The following is a 17230-nucleotide window of genomic DNA, read 5'->3' as shown; positions in this document are numbered from 1 at the left end:
TAGAAAATTTGAAAAAAATGTTAGCTATCATTTCTTCAGATATATTTTCTACTACCCTCTTTCTCACCTGGATTTCAGCAGTATGTATTAGCCTGCGTGGTATTATGTCACAGGTCACTGAACTGGGGTTTTCTTTTTGTTCATTTGATTTGGCTTCTGCTCATTTTTCTTCCTGAGCTTTAGTTTGCTGTATTTTTAAGTTACCCTTAGTTCTGCTTTTTTTTTTTGACCTACTACTGCTTTTGGGAGGCAGGGTCTCTGGACCCCTTAGTTGGGCCTTTTTTTTTTTCACCATCACAGGCTTCCGGCTGCTGCAGATGGTGGCTGGCTCTGGGCACTGCTCCTTCTTGTGGATTATGTACCTGAAGTCGTTACCATCAGGGGAGGGTAACTGGCTTCTGCTGGCTGGATCTCTGCTTCATAACCAGCACGACTCCTTTGCCCTCAGCCTCTCTTGCCTTAGCCTTAGCCCATAGTCTTGTGGTGAATTGGCCCACTGCAGTGGAAGGAATCCAGTCTTCAGGTCACTGGGGTTGGTACTGTAAGGTATTTTATTCCTTCGATCGGGAAACAAGAGGCTCAGCATAACCATCCATTGCAGACGAGGCTCCTCTCTCTGCCATGAGCCTGAAAGGCAGTGCTGGGGATTCAACTCAGGGCCTTGCCCTGCTTGGCAAGTGCTGCACCACTGAGCTACATCCCCAGCCCTTGGCTTATTTCACTTGGCATACTGTCCTCAAAGTTCATCCATATTGTAGCATATGTCAGAATTTCCTTGCCTTTTAAGGCTGAATTATACACATTTTGACTATCCATTCATCTGTCGATGAGCACTATGGTTGCTTCCAGCTTTTTTTTTTTTTTTCTGGCGGTACTGGGGTTTGAACTCAGGGCCTCACGCTTGCTAAACAGGTGCTGTACCACTTGAGTCACTCTGTCAGCCCTTGCTTCCACCTTTTCACTATTGTGAGTAATACTGCTGTGAAGATAAGGGTACAGATATAGCTTGGATACACTGCTTTCAACTGAGCTGTTTTTGATATATAACTGGAAGTGGAATTGCTAGATCATGGGGTAGTTCTGTCTTTGTTTTTTGAGGAACTGCTACACTGTTTCCCATAGCAGCTGCCATTGTACCTTGCCACCAAGGATGCACAAAGTTCCACATCCTTATTAGCACTTGTTATTTTCTAAGTATTGATTCTATCTATCCTAATAGATGTGAAGTGATTTTTCATTTTGGTTTTGATGGGCCATCCTACTTTTTGTCCACGTTTTTTATGTTTCCCCCTTTTTGCTTTTAAACTCTTTGTGTCATTTCTTTACATGAAAGGAGTATACATATACATACTCCATTGAGGGATCTAAAACCATTTTTTTTTTTTTTTGGTGGTGCTGGGGTTTGAACTCAGGCACTCTAGGTCTGGAGCCACACTTCCAGTCCATTTTGCTCTGCTTATCTTGGAGATGGGCTCTCTTGAATTATTTGTCCAGGCTGGCCTCAAAATTTGATCCTCCTGATCTCATCCTCCCAAGTGTCTAGGATTACATGCATAAGCCACTAGTGCCTGACTTCATTTATTATTTTCAGAGTTCTTTTTGCAGTGCTGGGGATCGAACCCAGGGCCTTACACATGCTAGGCCAATTCTATGCCATTGAGTTACACCCTTAGTCCCACTTGTTATTATTGTTGTTGTTATGTTTGATAACATAATAATAAACATACAATACCTTGTAGTTTTCTCTTTATTTCAATATTTCTGTGTAGGTGTTTTGTTTTCTGTGATTTGGAATGCTGGAATATTGAGAAACACTAAAACAATACAAACATGGTTACCTTCTATAAAAGGCCAGAGAAAAATAACATGTGTGGCTGGCTGCCCAGCCCCAGTGACCTTCCCAATAATGTCCAGCACCTTTCCCCATTCCCCCTTCGCAGTCCATTTTCCTAATGCCCATCCACTCCAGCCTCCCTTTTCCCACCACTGGATGCTTAAAAACCCCAGCCTGGAAGAGAGGCCTGCTCTCGCCCCTCTCAGAGTGTTACTCTGATGGCGGAGGGTCCCTCTCAGGTCTCCTCTCCCTAATAAAGACCTGCTGCTTGCAAAGGTCACAGATTCTCTCTCTCTCTCTCTCTCTCTCCTTTATTTTCCTTTCATGGAAGGTAGTCAGTATTCTTACTCTAGTAGTTGTTAACTTAAAGCTTCAAAGACATTCCTAATCAAGATACACGGAAGAATAAATAAAATATTTTTTGGCCATACTGGAATTTAAACTCAGGGCCTTGTGCTTGCTAGCGAGTGCTCCACCACTTGAGCCAAGCCCCCAGCCCTTTTTGCTTTAGTTTATTTTTCAGATAGGGGCTGGTATCAGACTAGGATCCTCCTACCTTTGCCTATAGGGTATCTGGAATTATAGGTGTGTGCTACCATGCCTGGCTGAAAATAATTCTTGATTTGCTGTTGGGAAAAATGAGGGTGTGTTATTTTCATTTGTTTCCTTTCTGCTCTTTTTATTTGTTAATGTTGAGCAGAGTATAGCATTGTGTTTATTTTTTTCTATTTTTTGTTCTCTTCTTCAGAATTGATTCTTTCTTTAAAAAAAAAAAAAAGCAGTTTAAATAATCTACTTTGTAGTCCTTTAGGCCTTTCTGTGCCTGGAGGAGGTTAAGACTTTTGGCAGCTAATTTTCTTTTTTTCACCCAAACAGCAACTCTTTTTTTTTTTTTTTTTTTTTTTGCAGTGCTGGGGCTTGAATTCAGGGCCTATACCTTGAGCCACTCCACCAGCTCTTTTTTTGCAAAGGGTTTTTTTGAGATAGAATCTCACAAAACTATTTGCCCAGGCTGGCTTCGAACTACAATCCTCCTGATCTCTGTCTCCTGAGTAGCTAGGATTACAGGCATGAGCCACCAGCCCCTGGCCTAAATAGCAACTTTCTGAGGCCAGTTACAGACTGTGTCTTCCTCCCTCATACATGGATGCTTCTTAGCATTTGATTTGGTGAGGCCACCTGTTTTTTTGTTTTTTTTTTTTTTTCCTTTGAAGGTTATCTAATTATTTTCCTACATGCTATGGATTTTTCAAGTTTTGAAACTACTGTAATTTCTATGCTCTATTAATCATCGTTCCATGTTTATTTATCTTTGTTCTTTTCCTCTGTTCTGATAAACAACCTTGGGCTCGGCTTCTGTTGCAACATTGTAATTTTTTTCCTTAGTCATTTCCATAATTACAGCTTTATATCCCCTTTTTAAAAATAACAGCTTTAGTTGGTGGCTCATGCCTGCAATCCTAGCTACTTGGGAGGCTGAAACCAGGAGGATTGTGGTTCAAGGCCAGCTCAGGCAAATAGTTCACAAGACCCAATTTCCAAAATAACCACAGCAAATGGACTGGAGGTGTGACTCAAGTGGTAGAATGCCTGCTTTGCAAATGAGTCCAAACCCTGAGTTTAGAACATTTCACCACCTCAGAAAGAAATCTTGGATCCAAAAGCAGCCACTTCCATTCCTCCCAAACCCCCACCCTTCTCCCTAGTCTGTTACGAACCTGTTTTCTTTCTCTATAAATTTGCTTACTCTGGATATTTCACACAGTAAATGGTCTTTTGTGTCTGACTTCTTTCACTTGGCAAAATGTTTTTGAAGTTCATCATGTTGTAGCATGTATCAGTATTTTATTATTTTTTTTAACTTCACTCTTTTTTATGGCTGAATAATGTTCCATTGTATGATTATGCCATATATTATCTATTAACAAGTGATGAGTGGGCTGGTGGAGTGGTTCAAGTGGTAGAGTGCCTGCCTAGCAAGTGTGAGGCTCTGAATTCAAACCTCAGTACTGCCAAAAAAAAAATTGATGAGCATTTGGGTGTTGTCCACTTGGAGCTATTACAAATAAAGCAGGTATGAACATTGATGTACAAGTGTCTGTGTGGATATATATATATATTTTTTTTTGTGGTCCTTGAACTCAGGGCCTATACCTTGAGCCACTATACCAGTCATTTTTTGTGATGGGTTTTTTGAGATAGGGTCTCTTGAATTATTTGCCCAGGCTGGATTTGAACTGCGATCCTCCTGATCTCTGCCTCCTGAGTGGCTAGGATTTCACTTTATCCTATAGGATTCTCTTTATCCTATACATCAGAGTAGAATTTCTGGCTCACATTGTAGCTATGTTTATCCTTTTGAGAAACTGCCAGATTGTTTTTTAAAGCGGCTTGGCCATTCTGCCTTCCCACCAGCAGTGCATGAGGGTTCTGATTTCTCTACATCTTTCCTAGCACTTGTTATTGCCTGTCTCTTTGTTTGTAGTCACCCAACACTGGGACACAATTGGCCTAAGTTCTCTGCCACTTTATAGCAAAGATCCCCTTTTCTCTAGTTTCTGTAACCTGCACTGTCTTCCTTCTGAGGCCTCGCCTTTAACATTCACTTTTCTATCAACATCCTACTCATGGTGATACCCATATTGGTTTGGTTTTTTTGCGGTACCGGGGTTTGAACTCATGGCCTATACCTTGAGCTACTCTACCAGCCCTTTTTTATGAAGGATTTTTTCGAGATAGCCTGTATGCCTAGGCTGACTTCCAACTGCCATCCTCCTGATCTCTGCCTCCTGAGTAGCTAGGATTATAAGCGTGAGCCACCAGTGCCCAGCTTGATACCTGTATTCTTTAAGACAACAAGCTCTCTTTATCATCTTCTTTCTAAGTGCCAGGATTACAGGTGTGGGCCACCACGCCCAGTTAATGTCAATACTTCTATCAGCAGGCTCGTCAAGGCATTCTAAGTTTTTGTTATTCACTTCAAAAATCTTCCAGCTTCCACCTACTACCCAGTTCTTTAACCACTTCCACATTTTAGTTACTTATTACAGCAATGTTTCACTTCCTGATACTAAAATATATGTTTCCTAGGGCTGCTATAATGAAATAACATAAAATGGGTGACTTAAAACAACAGCTTATTCTGCCCCAGTTCTAGAGCCTAAAAGTATGAAATCAAGTCATCAGCCAAGTCCTCTCCCTCTGAGGGCTCTAGTGAAGAATCTTCCTTGCCTCTTCCTAGTTTTTGATTGTTCCCAGCAATCCTTGGCATTCCTTGGCTTGTAGTGCATCAGCCAGTCCCTACCTCCATTGTCACATGGCCTTCGTCCCTGTAGGTCTATGGTTCTTTTTTTCCCCCTTTGGAGACAGTCTCACTTTGCAACCCAGGCTGGCCTCAAACTGCACTCCAAGTGCTACTGGAATAGCCTGTCTATGCCTCTGTGTGTGTGTGTGGTACTGGGGTTGAACCCAGGACCTTGAACACATGCTAGGCAAGCTCCTTATTGCTTGAGCCATGCCCCCATCCTTCTGTTTGTATTTTTCTGGGGCTAGCTTGGAACTTGGGATCCTCCTGCCTCTGCCTCATGAGTAACTGTCTATACCTTTTCAACAGAACACTGGCCTACATGATCCAATATGCCCTTAACTTGATTATAACTGAAAAGACCTTATTTATAGCCAGGCGTGGTGGTACATGTCTGTAATCCCAGTAATTGGGAGGCTGAGGCAGGGAGATCCCAAGTTCTAGGCCCATCTGAGTTACATAGTAAGACTGTGTCTCAAAAAAAAAAAAAAAACCCTATTTCAAATAAGGTGGCATTCATAGGTGCCAGGGGTTAGGATTTTAACATATCTTTTTTGGGAATGCAATTCAATCCACAACAGGCATTTTGTGTATCATCTAAGCTGCCTAATTTGTTTGTCTAGTCATCCCTCAGTATCCATGGGGGATTGGCTATATGGTGAATACCAAAATCTGTTGATGCTCAAGTCTATTTTACACCAATGTGTAGTGCTTGCACATCCTCTGTCTGCTTTAAATCCTATCTTGCTGCTTATAACACCAACCACAATGTAAGTGCTATACAAATAGTTGTTATACTATACCATTCAGGGAATAATGACAAGGAAAAAAGTCTGTACATGTTCTGTGCAATTTTCCCTCAGTGGTGCTGGCAATCAAACTGAGAGCCTCTTTTATTTTTTGGTGGTACTGGGGTTTGAACTCAGGGGCTTGTGCTTGCAAGGCAAGTGCTGTACCATTGAGCTGTGTCCCCATGTTCAGTACAGATGCAATTTTTTTTTTTTTTGGTGGAACAGGGTTTGAACTCAGGGCCTCTACCGCTTGAGCCACACCTCCAATCCATTTGCTCTGTGTATTTTGGAGATTGGGTCTCTCAAACTATTTGCCTGGGTTGGCCTCAGACCTCAGCCTCCTAAGTAGCTAAGATTACAGGTGTGAGCCACTGGCACCTGCCTTTTTTTTTTTTTTTTTTTTTTTTGCAGTGCCGGGTTTGAGGGTTTGAACTCAGGGCCTACAACTTGAGCCACTCCACCAGCCCTCTTTTGTGAAGGGTTTTTTTGTTTCTGTTTTTATCTCTGCTTCCTGAGACTTTGCATTCTTTTTTGATATAAGCATTTATAACTGTAATTCACATTTTTATCTTTTTTCTTTTTTTTGGTGATGCATTGAATTGAACTCAGGGCCTTGTACTTGCTAGGCAAACATTCTACCACTTGAGCTGTGTCCCCAGCCCTTTTTTACTTTAGCTATTTCTTAAGATAGAGTCTCACGTTTTTTGCCTAGGCTGGCCTGGCGCTGTGATCCTCCTAACTATGCTTCCCATGTAATTGGGATTATAGACATTTACCACCACACATGGCTTGTTTGTTGAGATGGTCTTGCTAACTGTTTTGCCTGAGCTGATCTTGATGTGCGATCCTATCTCTGCCTCCCAAGTAGCTGGGATTATAGGCATGAGCCACCATACACAGCCTCTTTTTCTAATAGATTAACTTTGCCCTCACCCTTTGGAGAAAAAATTCCAAAACTAAGGCAGAGATAATCAGTTTTTTATTAGGGAGTTTTATTGCTTTTCTCTCTCCCTGGGTGTCTTTTCTGCTGCTCCTAGCTTGAACTTGCAAAGGATAGATATTGTCTTCAGACATTCCTGGACTCCTGGGAAGAGGAGTGTCAACTCTTCACAGTGTCCTGGGGAAGTGTTCCATAATGCTGTTTGTGATGTGGACTCAGTCTGGTTCCTTTAATGATACCTAAGTGTTTTTAGCCAGTTTTCTTCTTTGCTGTCTGGGCACCTTTGTTTTGTTTTATTTTTTACATTTATATAAGGTAGTCTATGTGTGTCCCAAATAACACAAGTGAAGTTTTGCTTTATAGTTTGCACAACAACCTATACTCAGATACTGTGTTTCCACAGCATAGTAGAGACACATAAGAAAAGACACACAGGCTGGGCATGGTGGTACATGCCTGTAATCCCAGTATTCAGGAGGCTGAAGCAGGGGGATCTCAAGTTCCAGGCAAGCCTGGACTCATAACAACCCCTCCATGTCCTCCCAGCCCCCCCACAAAGAAAACTCATTGCTAACATTTGCTTATTTCTATGGCATCATAAACTGGATGAATGGATGATGGATTGGTGGACAAGTACTGTTCTGAAAGCTTCGTATAAATAGGAGGTTGCCACTATGCATAATGTCCCAAGAGGGCCTGCTTTTCCCAGACATTCTCAGCTCCATAAACTGGTCTTCTCTGCCTCCTTCCCCCATGCTGGTCTTCCAGGCCTGGCATGGGATGTGTGATGACTGTGGTGTCTCCCTAGGGTGTCTGTGAGGAAATGACCTATGAAGAGATTCAGGATCATTATCCACTGGAATTTGCCCTGCGGGACCAGGACAAGTACAGATACCGGTACCCCAAGGGAGAGGTGGGTAAGATTGGGGGCTTAATCTCAGTGCCTGCTGCCTGCCTGGGAGTACTGCCTGTGGCTAAGGGCCTGGGTCTGCCTGCGCTTGAGGCAGGCCAGCCTGGGTTTGGGTTCCATCTTCCACCTTTCCAGCTCTGTGGCCTGGGCCTTTGCCCCTTCCTTGGGTGGTGGGAGGATAGAGCTGTATAGGGCAGGCACCCAGTGCTGAGAGCCACTGGATTCCTGCTCCCCACCTTTGTTTCCCCCTTCCCAGGAGTGGAGATTCGGAAGGACAGGGCCTGAGCTGTTTCTGTGGGGTTTGGCTTTCCTAGGACCCCTATAGATAGAGATGGCACATGGTCCCCTGCATTCCCAGGCCAGCTCCTTTCCCAGGGAGTTGTCAGCCCTTCCCAGGTGCTTAAGTGGCCAAGGAGTCAGGGACACAGTGCCAGGCCTGAGAATCAGGCCCACTCATGGTTCTACCCAGGACCTTTTCCCTTCCTTTGGATGCTTCCCCATGTCACCTGGTGATACTGTCCTCTCTCACAGCGACATGTGCCATCCCCGACATGGAGGTGCATCCCCACCCAGAAGCCAAACTCATATAGGCCCCTATACTGTACTGCCTTCAAGAATAGTGTAGCTATGGTAACAGGAATAACCCCCCCACACACACACATCATGCTGTGAGGCAGAGTTCAGATTTAAAACCAGTTCAGATAGCAGTAAAGAGAAAGCATCTGGCTGCTCAAACTTGAGAGTATAGAAAAAAAATTGCTTAGGAAATTAGTTACCAAAATAATTGATCTAGGATTTCCCAAGAACTACCAGGGGCTGGCACAAATCAGTGTGTTGGTATTCCTAGTTGAAGCATGGGGCAAATTCAGCTCCAACTAGTTTAGGCCTTATTTTGAAGGGCTCTTTGCTATGTGCAAATGAAGCTCCTCCAGGGCTTAGGCCCAGTTCTCTGGTGAAAATGTCTCAAATGCCAGGCTGAGGGGTTGGTCCAGCAATGAGCAGGGGTCCAAGTTTACACTGCAATGGGGGAGGGCACAGGGCAGGCAGACTGCTAGGGTTGTTCCTGGGATCTCAGGTGTTTCTGATGGCCACACTCCAGGAAGTTCTGGGGCTTTTGCTCTCTTTCCTACTGCCCTTTCTACCCTATTTGCTGTGGGCTAGAAGAATGCAGCATCTTTTCCACCAGTCACAGTTGCCAGCAAGTGAAGGGTTCAGCACAGGTGGGCATGAGGGGGCCCCTGGGGATGGGAGCCTAAGGTTTAGCCCTTCAGTTCTACCATGAGCTGGTCCTGCAAGGAGAAGGTGGCCCTTTTCCCAGGTCTTCTCTCCCCTGCCCCGCTTCCTCCTCAAGACAGACATCTTATTATGGCAGTCCTTTAGGGACAACTGCCCACCCCATGCCCTCAGGAGCCAAGCTGGAGGAGTTCTAGCCACAGCCTCCCACATGAGCAGCTCCAAGGATGGGAAGGTGACCATTGTCCAGGATGCCTCTATTCTTATCCCTGGAGCCTGCCTGAGGGACACCTTCCCTGCTTACCTTTCTAGTCCTACGAGGACTTGGTCCAGCGGCTGGAGCCTGTTATCATGGAACTGGAGAGGCAGGAGAACGTGTTGGTCATCTGCCACCAGGCGGTGATGCGCTGCCTTCTGGCCTACTTCCTTGATAAGGCAGCAGAACAGCTGCCCTACCTCAAGTGTCCCCTACACACGGTTCTGAAGCTGACGCCTGTGGCTTACGGTAAGGGAGCTTCCCCCATGTCGACCTTGGTTGTTACGATGTTGGTTTTCTGCCGAGTTCCATGATTGTCTGCAAATCCCTTGAAAATCCCATTAGTGGCCCATTCCCCCCACTTTCCCAATTTGCTTAATTTTTTAAGTTTATGTGTTGGGGCTGTGGTATAGCTCAGTGATAGAGTATATGCCTAGCATGCACAGAGCTCTGTGTTCAAAGCTCAGCACCACCACCACCACCAGGAAGCCTTCCCAGTGATCCTTCCTTACTCTTAAAATATTCGGGTGCAGGGAGGTTTGTTCCCATCCATGCTTTTCCCTTGTGTCAGCAAAGACCTCAGGTGTCTTCCTCATCTCCTGGGCCATACCTTCAATATAGGTGCTCTTGAAAGCATGATGCTCATGGCAGTTGATGTCATTCCAGTGAACCCCCACTGCACCGAGCTCATTGCCCAAGGCTGATTGATTGAACCTTGTGTGGCAGCGTTGGGGGTATCACTGGCTTTGGAACCTCAAGAGTAATTGACCAACAGGCACTGGTGGCTCATGGCTGTAATCCTAGCTACTCAGGAGGCAGAGCTAAAGAGGATCAGTGTTCTAAGCCAGATGAGGCAAAAAGTTCACGAGACCTTATCTCAAAAATTACCCAACACAAAAAAGGGCTGGCAGAATGACTCAAGTGGAAGAGCACCTGCCTAGCATATATGAGACCCTGAGTTCAAACCCCAGTATCCTAAAAGAAAAAAAGAGTAAGTGACCACCCTGAGTCCCTGGGATAGGCACCTTAGGGCTTCTGTGTGGTAAATCTGGTAGTCACACATGAATGAACACAAGTGTGATAAGGCACCTTGTCCTTCCTGGTGGACTGTCGGAGTTGCCTGCCATAGAAAGACTAGAATGAAGCTGAGACAGCTACTCCATCCCATAAACCCTAGCCTCCTCCTGAGAGAAACTCTGTCCTTTGTGACTCGCTTCCTTTCAGGAGGGGACTGCATTTGTCTCTTCCCTTTGACAGGTTGTAAAGTGGAGTCCATATTCCTGAATGTGGCAGCTGTGAACACACATCGGGACAGGCCTCAGGTAGCAATGGGGTCACTGCTGGGGTGGTGGGCATGTTCCCTGGGGGTGTCCATATTCCACTTCTTCAGAACCACTGGGGCATCTGCCAGAGGCAGTGTGAGTCTTCTGCCAAGGCTGTTCTCCACCAAAGCTGTTCTCTTGTCCTTAGGGTGGAGCTGCGGCTTGGTTAGGTGTTTCCCAAGGCCCACTGCCCTGGGGGTGGGGAAATTCCTGGAGCTGTGCCATCAGGCTTGGAAGCAGCCGAGCTTGGGTGTGGTTGGCTCCCAGTCATTGAGACGCACAGCTCCCCAGCACCCCCACCAGGGAGGTCTGAGCCAGAGGGGGCCCAGTTGAGGAAGAGGCTAGAGGCCCCCACAGGTGCATATAGGGATTCTCCCATTCTCTCCCTGCCAGCCCAGGCCTCATAAGCACCTTTTGTAACTGGAGCACTTGGAACATTAAAATGGTATCATACTTTGTGGGGGAAGATGCCAGGGGACCCAGCACTAGGCAGAGACCTCCCTCCAGAGGGCAGCTCACCACCCATGTTCCCCAAAGTCTTGTTTAAGGTGGAAGCTCCTCCAAGTGCTGCCCAGAGCCTCTCAATGCCCAGAACAGGCCTCAGGTAGCATGGGTCTCCCACTGAGGCCAAAGGCTAGACTGACCTCCCTTTCTGGGACCCCAATATGAGTTGAGTCCCCTGTATTGAGAACGCTTCTGTGGCCAAAGTCACACCTGTTGCCATCCATGATTGAAAGAGCTTGGGTCCTGGGGCTCTGCTGAGCATACAGGCTTTGGGCCCAGCCTCCTGGGTGCCCCTGCTCACCTGTGGCCTCACGGCCTATAGGCAGAGATGTGTGGGTGTGTTGTATTCCTTCCCGAGGTTACTACCCCAACCAGAACCAGTCACCAAACATACCTCTTTTCCCTTTGCTCTGGGAATCTGTGTGTCTTGGCCAAATTTGGCCCAGGGCCAATCTGGCACCTACAGGCCATAGGGAAAGGCGTATCCTACCAGGCACCCTTCATTCTGAGGAAAGCTCAGGTGGCAGTGGGCTCCCAGTATTGACAGGGCGATGGTAAGACAAGGCTCCAGGCCTCATAGCCTTGCACGGCTGACTCTGCCAGCCCATGGCCACACAGTGACTGATAGTCACTCTGCCTGCCTCGGGTGGGTACTTCTGATGGGCAAATTTTTACTGGCCCCAGGGTCAGAGACAACACCCTTTCAGGTAGACAGGTTCTCAGGGTCATCCAATCCTGAGAACCAGGGTAGGCTGCATTGGGAAAGGGGGCCCTTGGGAAGCCTGCCTTAAAGTGAGAATTGCATGTACCCCTGGAATTCCAGCTGTGAGCCAGTTGTAGGCTAGGGGTGGGGGCAGGTCTGGGCATGTCACATGTACAGGACTTTAATAGCTCAAGTCATTGGTAACCTCTCCTACAGGTGTAGCTCCAAGGGTCAATAAGTGGGGGAGAGGGCCAGAATCAGGACTGACTTAGGACAGCCTCATGGAACTGAGAGAAGTCTTAGGCCCCCTATTCCTCAAGCCTGAGATACCCTAAGTTCGGCAGGCTAAAGATAGACCTGGGCTTTACATCTTTGTGGGAGCCATCTACAGTCTATAGTGGAGAGCTTCAGAGGCTCCCAGGGGCCCTATGGCCCAGAACCAAGGACTCAGACTGTGCTGTAGACTGGTTGAGTCCACAGGCTGTGAAGCTACATCTGACACCTGTCCACTGACACACAGCCAGGAAGGAGGCACTCTTAGGAGCCAACCCCCTTCCTGACCCCACTGATGAGGAAGCAAGCACCAAGCTGGGTTGGGTTCTTCCCTAGTTGACCCAGCCCTGAGACAGGAGGTGGGCTGGCCTTGCTTTGAGTGACACCAGATTTACCTGCAGTAGAGCAGAGAGGGTGGCATCCATCTCTTCTGTGTTTTTAGGGAAGGTCAGGGTCTGGAGTCCTGCAGAGGGACTGAGAATGTAAGAATATCCGTCTGTCTGGCTACAGTGATGAGGAAAGCAGGCAGCTGGTGTCCCATCTGTTCCTGCCCTAAGGTGAATGATCTGTCTTTATACTTGAACAGAATGTAGACATCTCGAGGCCTCCAGAGGAAGCTCTCGTCACAGTCCCTGCTCACCAGTGATAACATCTCATCCACTGACCCTGGGCAGGCACTGATCCCCGCAGACAAGGTCATTCCAGGCCTTCTACTGTTTGCGGTACTGGTGTACAGTCACCATGCAGGAACACTCCTGAAGCCATGCGTGGCTAGTGCCACCCAGAACCCCAGCCCAGACAACCTGACAGGGTTGGATGTGGCTGCTGACTTGCTGCTAAGAGTCGCTGGGCCCAACTCGTTGTGCAGGCGGGTGAGGCTGCAGCAACTGCTGTCCCTCTGTTGGAACGCTCAGTGGCTGCTCTCACCAGTCCAGCTGCTTTGTGAAGTGTGCAGCCGTAAATGTGAAATAGAAAGTCTCACTGGAATGTCCCCACTGTGGTCCAGCTGCTTGGGGGTGGAGCAGGTGACCCCCTACCAGGCCTCTGTTGTTCTCTGCGATCACTTGTAGAGTCTGAGGCCAGGTCTTCATGGAACTCTTGAGTGTCTACTGCCTTCCTTATCAGTTACAGAAGAGCCACAGCCATTGGCCAGGCCCTCGGGTCCATGTCGCCCACATCTGTGGGCACTGATGGGAGCAGCGTACTCGCTTCAGCACTGAAGAAAAGCCAGAGGGCAGCATTTGTAGTACCCCTTCTCAACTTCTGCCAAGGCATACACTGGATTAAGGAGGAGCTGGTAGCCAGGGCTGCTCCTTCTCCACTGCTTCCACAGTGGAACCACATGAAGACAAGGCAGTTGTATGAGCTACCTTCCTGATGCCCACATTGAAGTGCCCAAGGAGGAGACTGGGTCTTCCCTTCCCTGGCTGCACACTGGCAGCTGGGAAGGAGGCCACCTCTCGCCTATGTGTTGCTGCCTCTGTCCACACTGGAATAAACACTGGTGGTATAGACATTTATTTGCCATAAATGGTTCAGAAATATTTGTGGTCCTGTAAAATTTGTCTTGGTATTTGTGGACCTTTACCTATGAGACTGAGGAAGGGAGAGGACAGAACCCGAGTAGTCCCTGGCCAAGGGAGGATTCCCTAGCCACATCACAGGTTCAGTTCATGTGTACATGAACCTGGTGAAAATGGCTTTGTGAAGTCTGGAACCTGTCATGTCCCTGAGTTCTTTTGGGTTTGGGCAGGAGATTCTGACTCCATTTCACAGCTGGCCAGACTGGTGTGCAGGACCAGTTCGTGGAACAGGACAAGAAATTGTCTACTCTAGTAGTTGGCTACCTGCTGTGTGCCTTGGTGAAGCCAGGCCCCTGGATCCCAAGAACACTTTGTACCAGAATCTTTCCAGGCCTGTGCCTGGCAGAGCAGTCTGCCTTTTCCAGCCCCTGCTCCGCACTGCCATTCCAGGGCCTTTGCAGCCTGCAAATACCACATGCTCCTGAGAGGCTACTGTCCTTGTCCCTGGCCAGTGGCCTCTCATCTTCGTGTGCTCCATCAGCTGTGGACAAACACAGGTAGAGAGATGTCTGGGGTGGAGGTGGGGCTGTGGGAGGGTCCTCCTTATGGACTCATTTCCCATTAGAGCTTCAAGCCCCAGCTCTGGGCTACTGCCTTTAGGACATGGGAACTGCTGGCTTTGCTTTTGTATCCCTTGGAGTTTGGGTGACTTTTGCCATCTGGACACACTTGTCAGACATCGTGGGTTCCTTTGGTCAGTGGCTGCACATATACATCTGGATGTTACCTGAGGCAAGACCACCGAGGCCTTTTTTCTCTGAACTGAGGGCAGGCAGGAGCTGCTGGACTCAGATGAATTATGAGGACTGGGGAAAAGGCAGCTGGGTGTCAAGGCATGTGCAGGAGCTGCCCCTCCCTCCACTCTGCCCTGGAGCAGCCTCTGTCTGCATGGGCAGCCTCATGCCTGGTTGGCTAGCAGGTTTTAGCTGGGCGGTTCGTGTGCCCAAGCTGTTGTTCTGCTGCTTCCCCTGGAATGGATGGTATTGGATCTCCGCCACACATTGCACTGTGTGTAGCATTCATTGCAATAAATAGTTTTTGAAAACTAATTTAAGGTTGTATTTTGTAGCTGGTTCTCCATTTGTGAGTTGTTCTTTCTGCCAGCTCTGTAGAGGCCCCATGCTGTAATTTTTTCTGTAGGTCTATGTTGGGACCCTTGGTTCATCTCCCACCCTTAGGCATCTCCCTCAGTGGAGAGGAATTGTGTCACCTTGGAGTGAACTCTGGGTTGGGCTCATGGGCAGGGAGGAGGCCTACCTGAAACCTCTGACCCACAGAGAACGGTGATACTTTGGGAAAACATGTATGAGAACCTGCTGCCAAAGGTGGAGGGTACTATGAGACAAAAGAAAAAGATTGACAGCTATTGGGTTGCACAAAGTTCAGTTTATTAGGGAATTATGATCAGATGTGTGTCTTGGGTGGCAGCAGGACAGGAAGATCCCTGTGCCCCAAGGGAGGAGAAAAGGATGTATTTACCACGTTTGACAAGGGTGGACTGCAGCCAACCAGAATGTTCCTGACCTTTCTCAAAAACTGTTAACATAGACTGATGAAGTGGCTCAAGTGGTAAGTGCCTGCCTAGCAAGCCTGAAGCCCTGAGTTCAAACTCTAGTACTACAAAAAAAAAAAAAACCATAAAAAAACAACTGTCAACGTATCAAACATCTGTTAAAAAAGCAGTCTGGATGTCAGTGGCCAGCACAACATGTATGGCTGACTGTCTTCATGACTTTGACTTATCCTATAGGTTTCAGGATACATGGCAGGGTCACCTGGCAGGCAAAATGGTGGTTATGACCAAAATGGGTCTAGTCATGTCAAGCTGGGTCCCTACTATGGTGCTTGTTAGGAGTTAAACTGTACCCCCATTCATATACTGAAATCCTAACCCTCAGCACCTCATAATGTGCATTTATTTGGCCCCCCTTTTTGAGGGGAAGGGTTTGAACTCAGGGCTTTGTGCTTGCAAAGCCAGTGCTCTATGGCTTGAGCCACACCTCCAGTCCCTTTTGCTCTGGTTATTTTGGGGATGGCCCAGGCTGGCCTCAAACCACAATTCTCCTGCTCTATCTGGATCTCAGCCTCCCAAGTAGCTAGGATTACAGGTGTGAGCCACCAGCGCCTTGTTTGTGAATTTATTTGGAACTAAGATTATTGCAGACATAATAAATTAAGATGAGGTCAGACTGGATAGGGTGGGCTCCTAATCCAATATTCCCTAGTGCCTTCTGTGGGAGCATGGCCCTTCCAACACCTTGATTTCAGACTTCTGGCCTCTGGAACTGTTAGATAATAAATTTCTGTTGTTTCAGCCATTCAGTTTGTGGCACTTTGTCACAATAGTCTAGCAAACCAACTTTTTAAAGATGCTCCCCTCAGCAATGAATTTCCTAAGGCTGAAGAGAGTATTTCCAAGATTACTTAGGGAAAAGATGAGTTGTTGATGATAAACTCAGTCCTAACATTTATTTTGAATAAATGAATGAATGACTAAGTCTTAAGGCTTCAAATTCTTTTTTTTTTTTTTTTTTGGCAGTACTGGAGGATCGAACCCAGGGCCTTTAGCATGTTAGGCAAACACTCTACCACTTGAACCACATCCCCCATGCTCAGCCCAAGGCTTTGAATTCTTTCCTCTATGTTATACCAGGGAACTTTTGGCATCTGCTATGGTTTGGTGTGTCTCCTGAGGGTTCATGTCGTGGGAGCTTTGTCCTCAGGGTATAGAGAGGTGGTGGGACCTGTAACAGGTGGAAGCTAGTGGGAAACCCTTGGAAGAGATTGATGTAGTTCTTGTGGGCCCCTGGATGGTTCTCATGAGAGCAAGCTGTTAGGAAAAGGCAAGACGGATCCCTCCCCTCTCTCTCATTACTTGTCTTGCTGTGTCATCTTTCTTGCACACATTCCTACCTTGATGACATTTTCCATGATGTAACAAGGGTCCCTTGTCAAAGACTAAACTAGATGGGAATGTCTGATCTTGGACTTACAGCCTTCAAAACCATAAGCTAAGTAAATCTCTTTTCTGACTTGGCATTATAGCAGAGTGACAGAATGTATGATTAGCATATTCCAGGTCCTAGGTTCAATCCCCAGCACCACAAAATGTAAAATAAATCTCTTCTTTTTTATTATAAATTTTTATTAGGATATATTTGTTATATGAGGGGGGGGATTTATAGTGGCAATTCTGATTAGGTTTATGCTGTATGTTGGTTAGATCACCCTCATCCTCTCCCCTCATCCCCCTCCGTGCCCCACTTAAAGCAATTACAAGAGGTTTCTTTGTTCTATTTCATATAGGTATATGAAGTCCATCAGCCATATTCCCTCACCTTAATCTCCCTCATTTACTCTCTCCCTCCCACTAGTATCCCCACGCTGTACCTGTTTTATAGTTGTCTTTCATTATTAATATTTAAGGTGATGGCCAAAGAGGTTTCTCAATGTATGCCCACCGTGGATATACTTCATTTTAGTCTGTTCAGCCCCTTCCATTACTCTCCCTCACCCCTTTAGCCACTATCCCGTTTTTCAACAGCTTTCAATACATATCCTTATGGATGTTATGTTT

The 17230-nt window shown here is 46.8% G+C and overlaps 1 protein-coding gene across 5 annotated transcripts in view; it reads left to right on the top strand.

Annotated features, from left to right (window-relative positions):
• Positions 1-14707, top strand: part of Pfkfb4 (6-phosphofructo-2-kinase/fructose-2,6-biphosphatase 4) — a 37522-nt gene extending 22815 nt beyond the window's left edge. For all 5 annotated transcript variants that reach the window (XM_020177706.2, XM_074060153.1, XM_020177704.2 and 2 more), the window contains 4 exons: positions 7678-7782; positions 9325-9517; positions 10526-10590; positions 12657-14707. In XM_020177706.2, the coding sequence (XP_020033295.1) occupies positions 7678-7782; positions 9325-9517; positions 10526-10590; positions 12657-12716 (423 nt within the window). In that variant the 3' untranslated portion in view covers positions 12717-14707. The remainder of the gene's footprint in view (positions 1-7677; positions 7783-9324; positions 9518-10525; positions 10591-12656) is intronic.
• The last annotated feature ends 2523 nt before the right edge of the window (positions 14708-17230 follow it).

Source organism: Castor canadensis, chromosome 17 (genome assembly GCF_047511655.1).
Source record: "Castor canadensis chromosome 17, mCasCan1.hap1v2, whole genome shotgun sequence".
Taxonomy (NCBI): Eukaryota; Metazoa; Chordata; class Mammalia; order Rodentia; family Castoridae; genus Castor; species Castor canadensis.
This window is presented reverse-complemented; position numbering and strand designations above follow the sequence as displayed.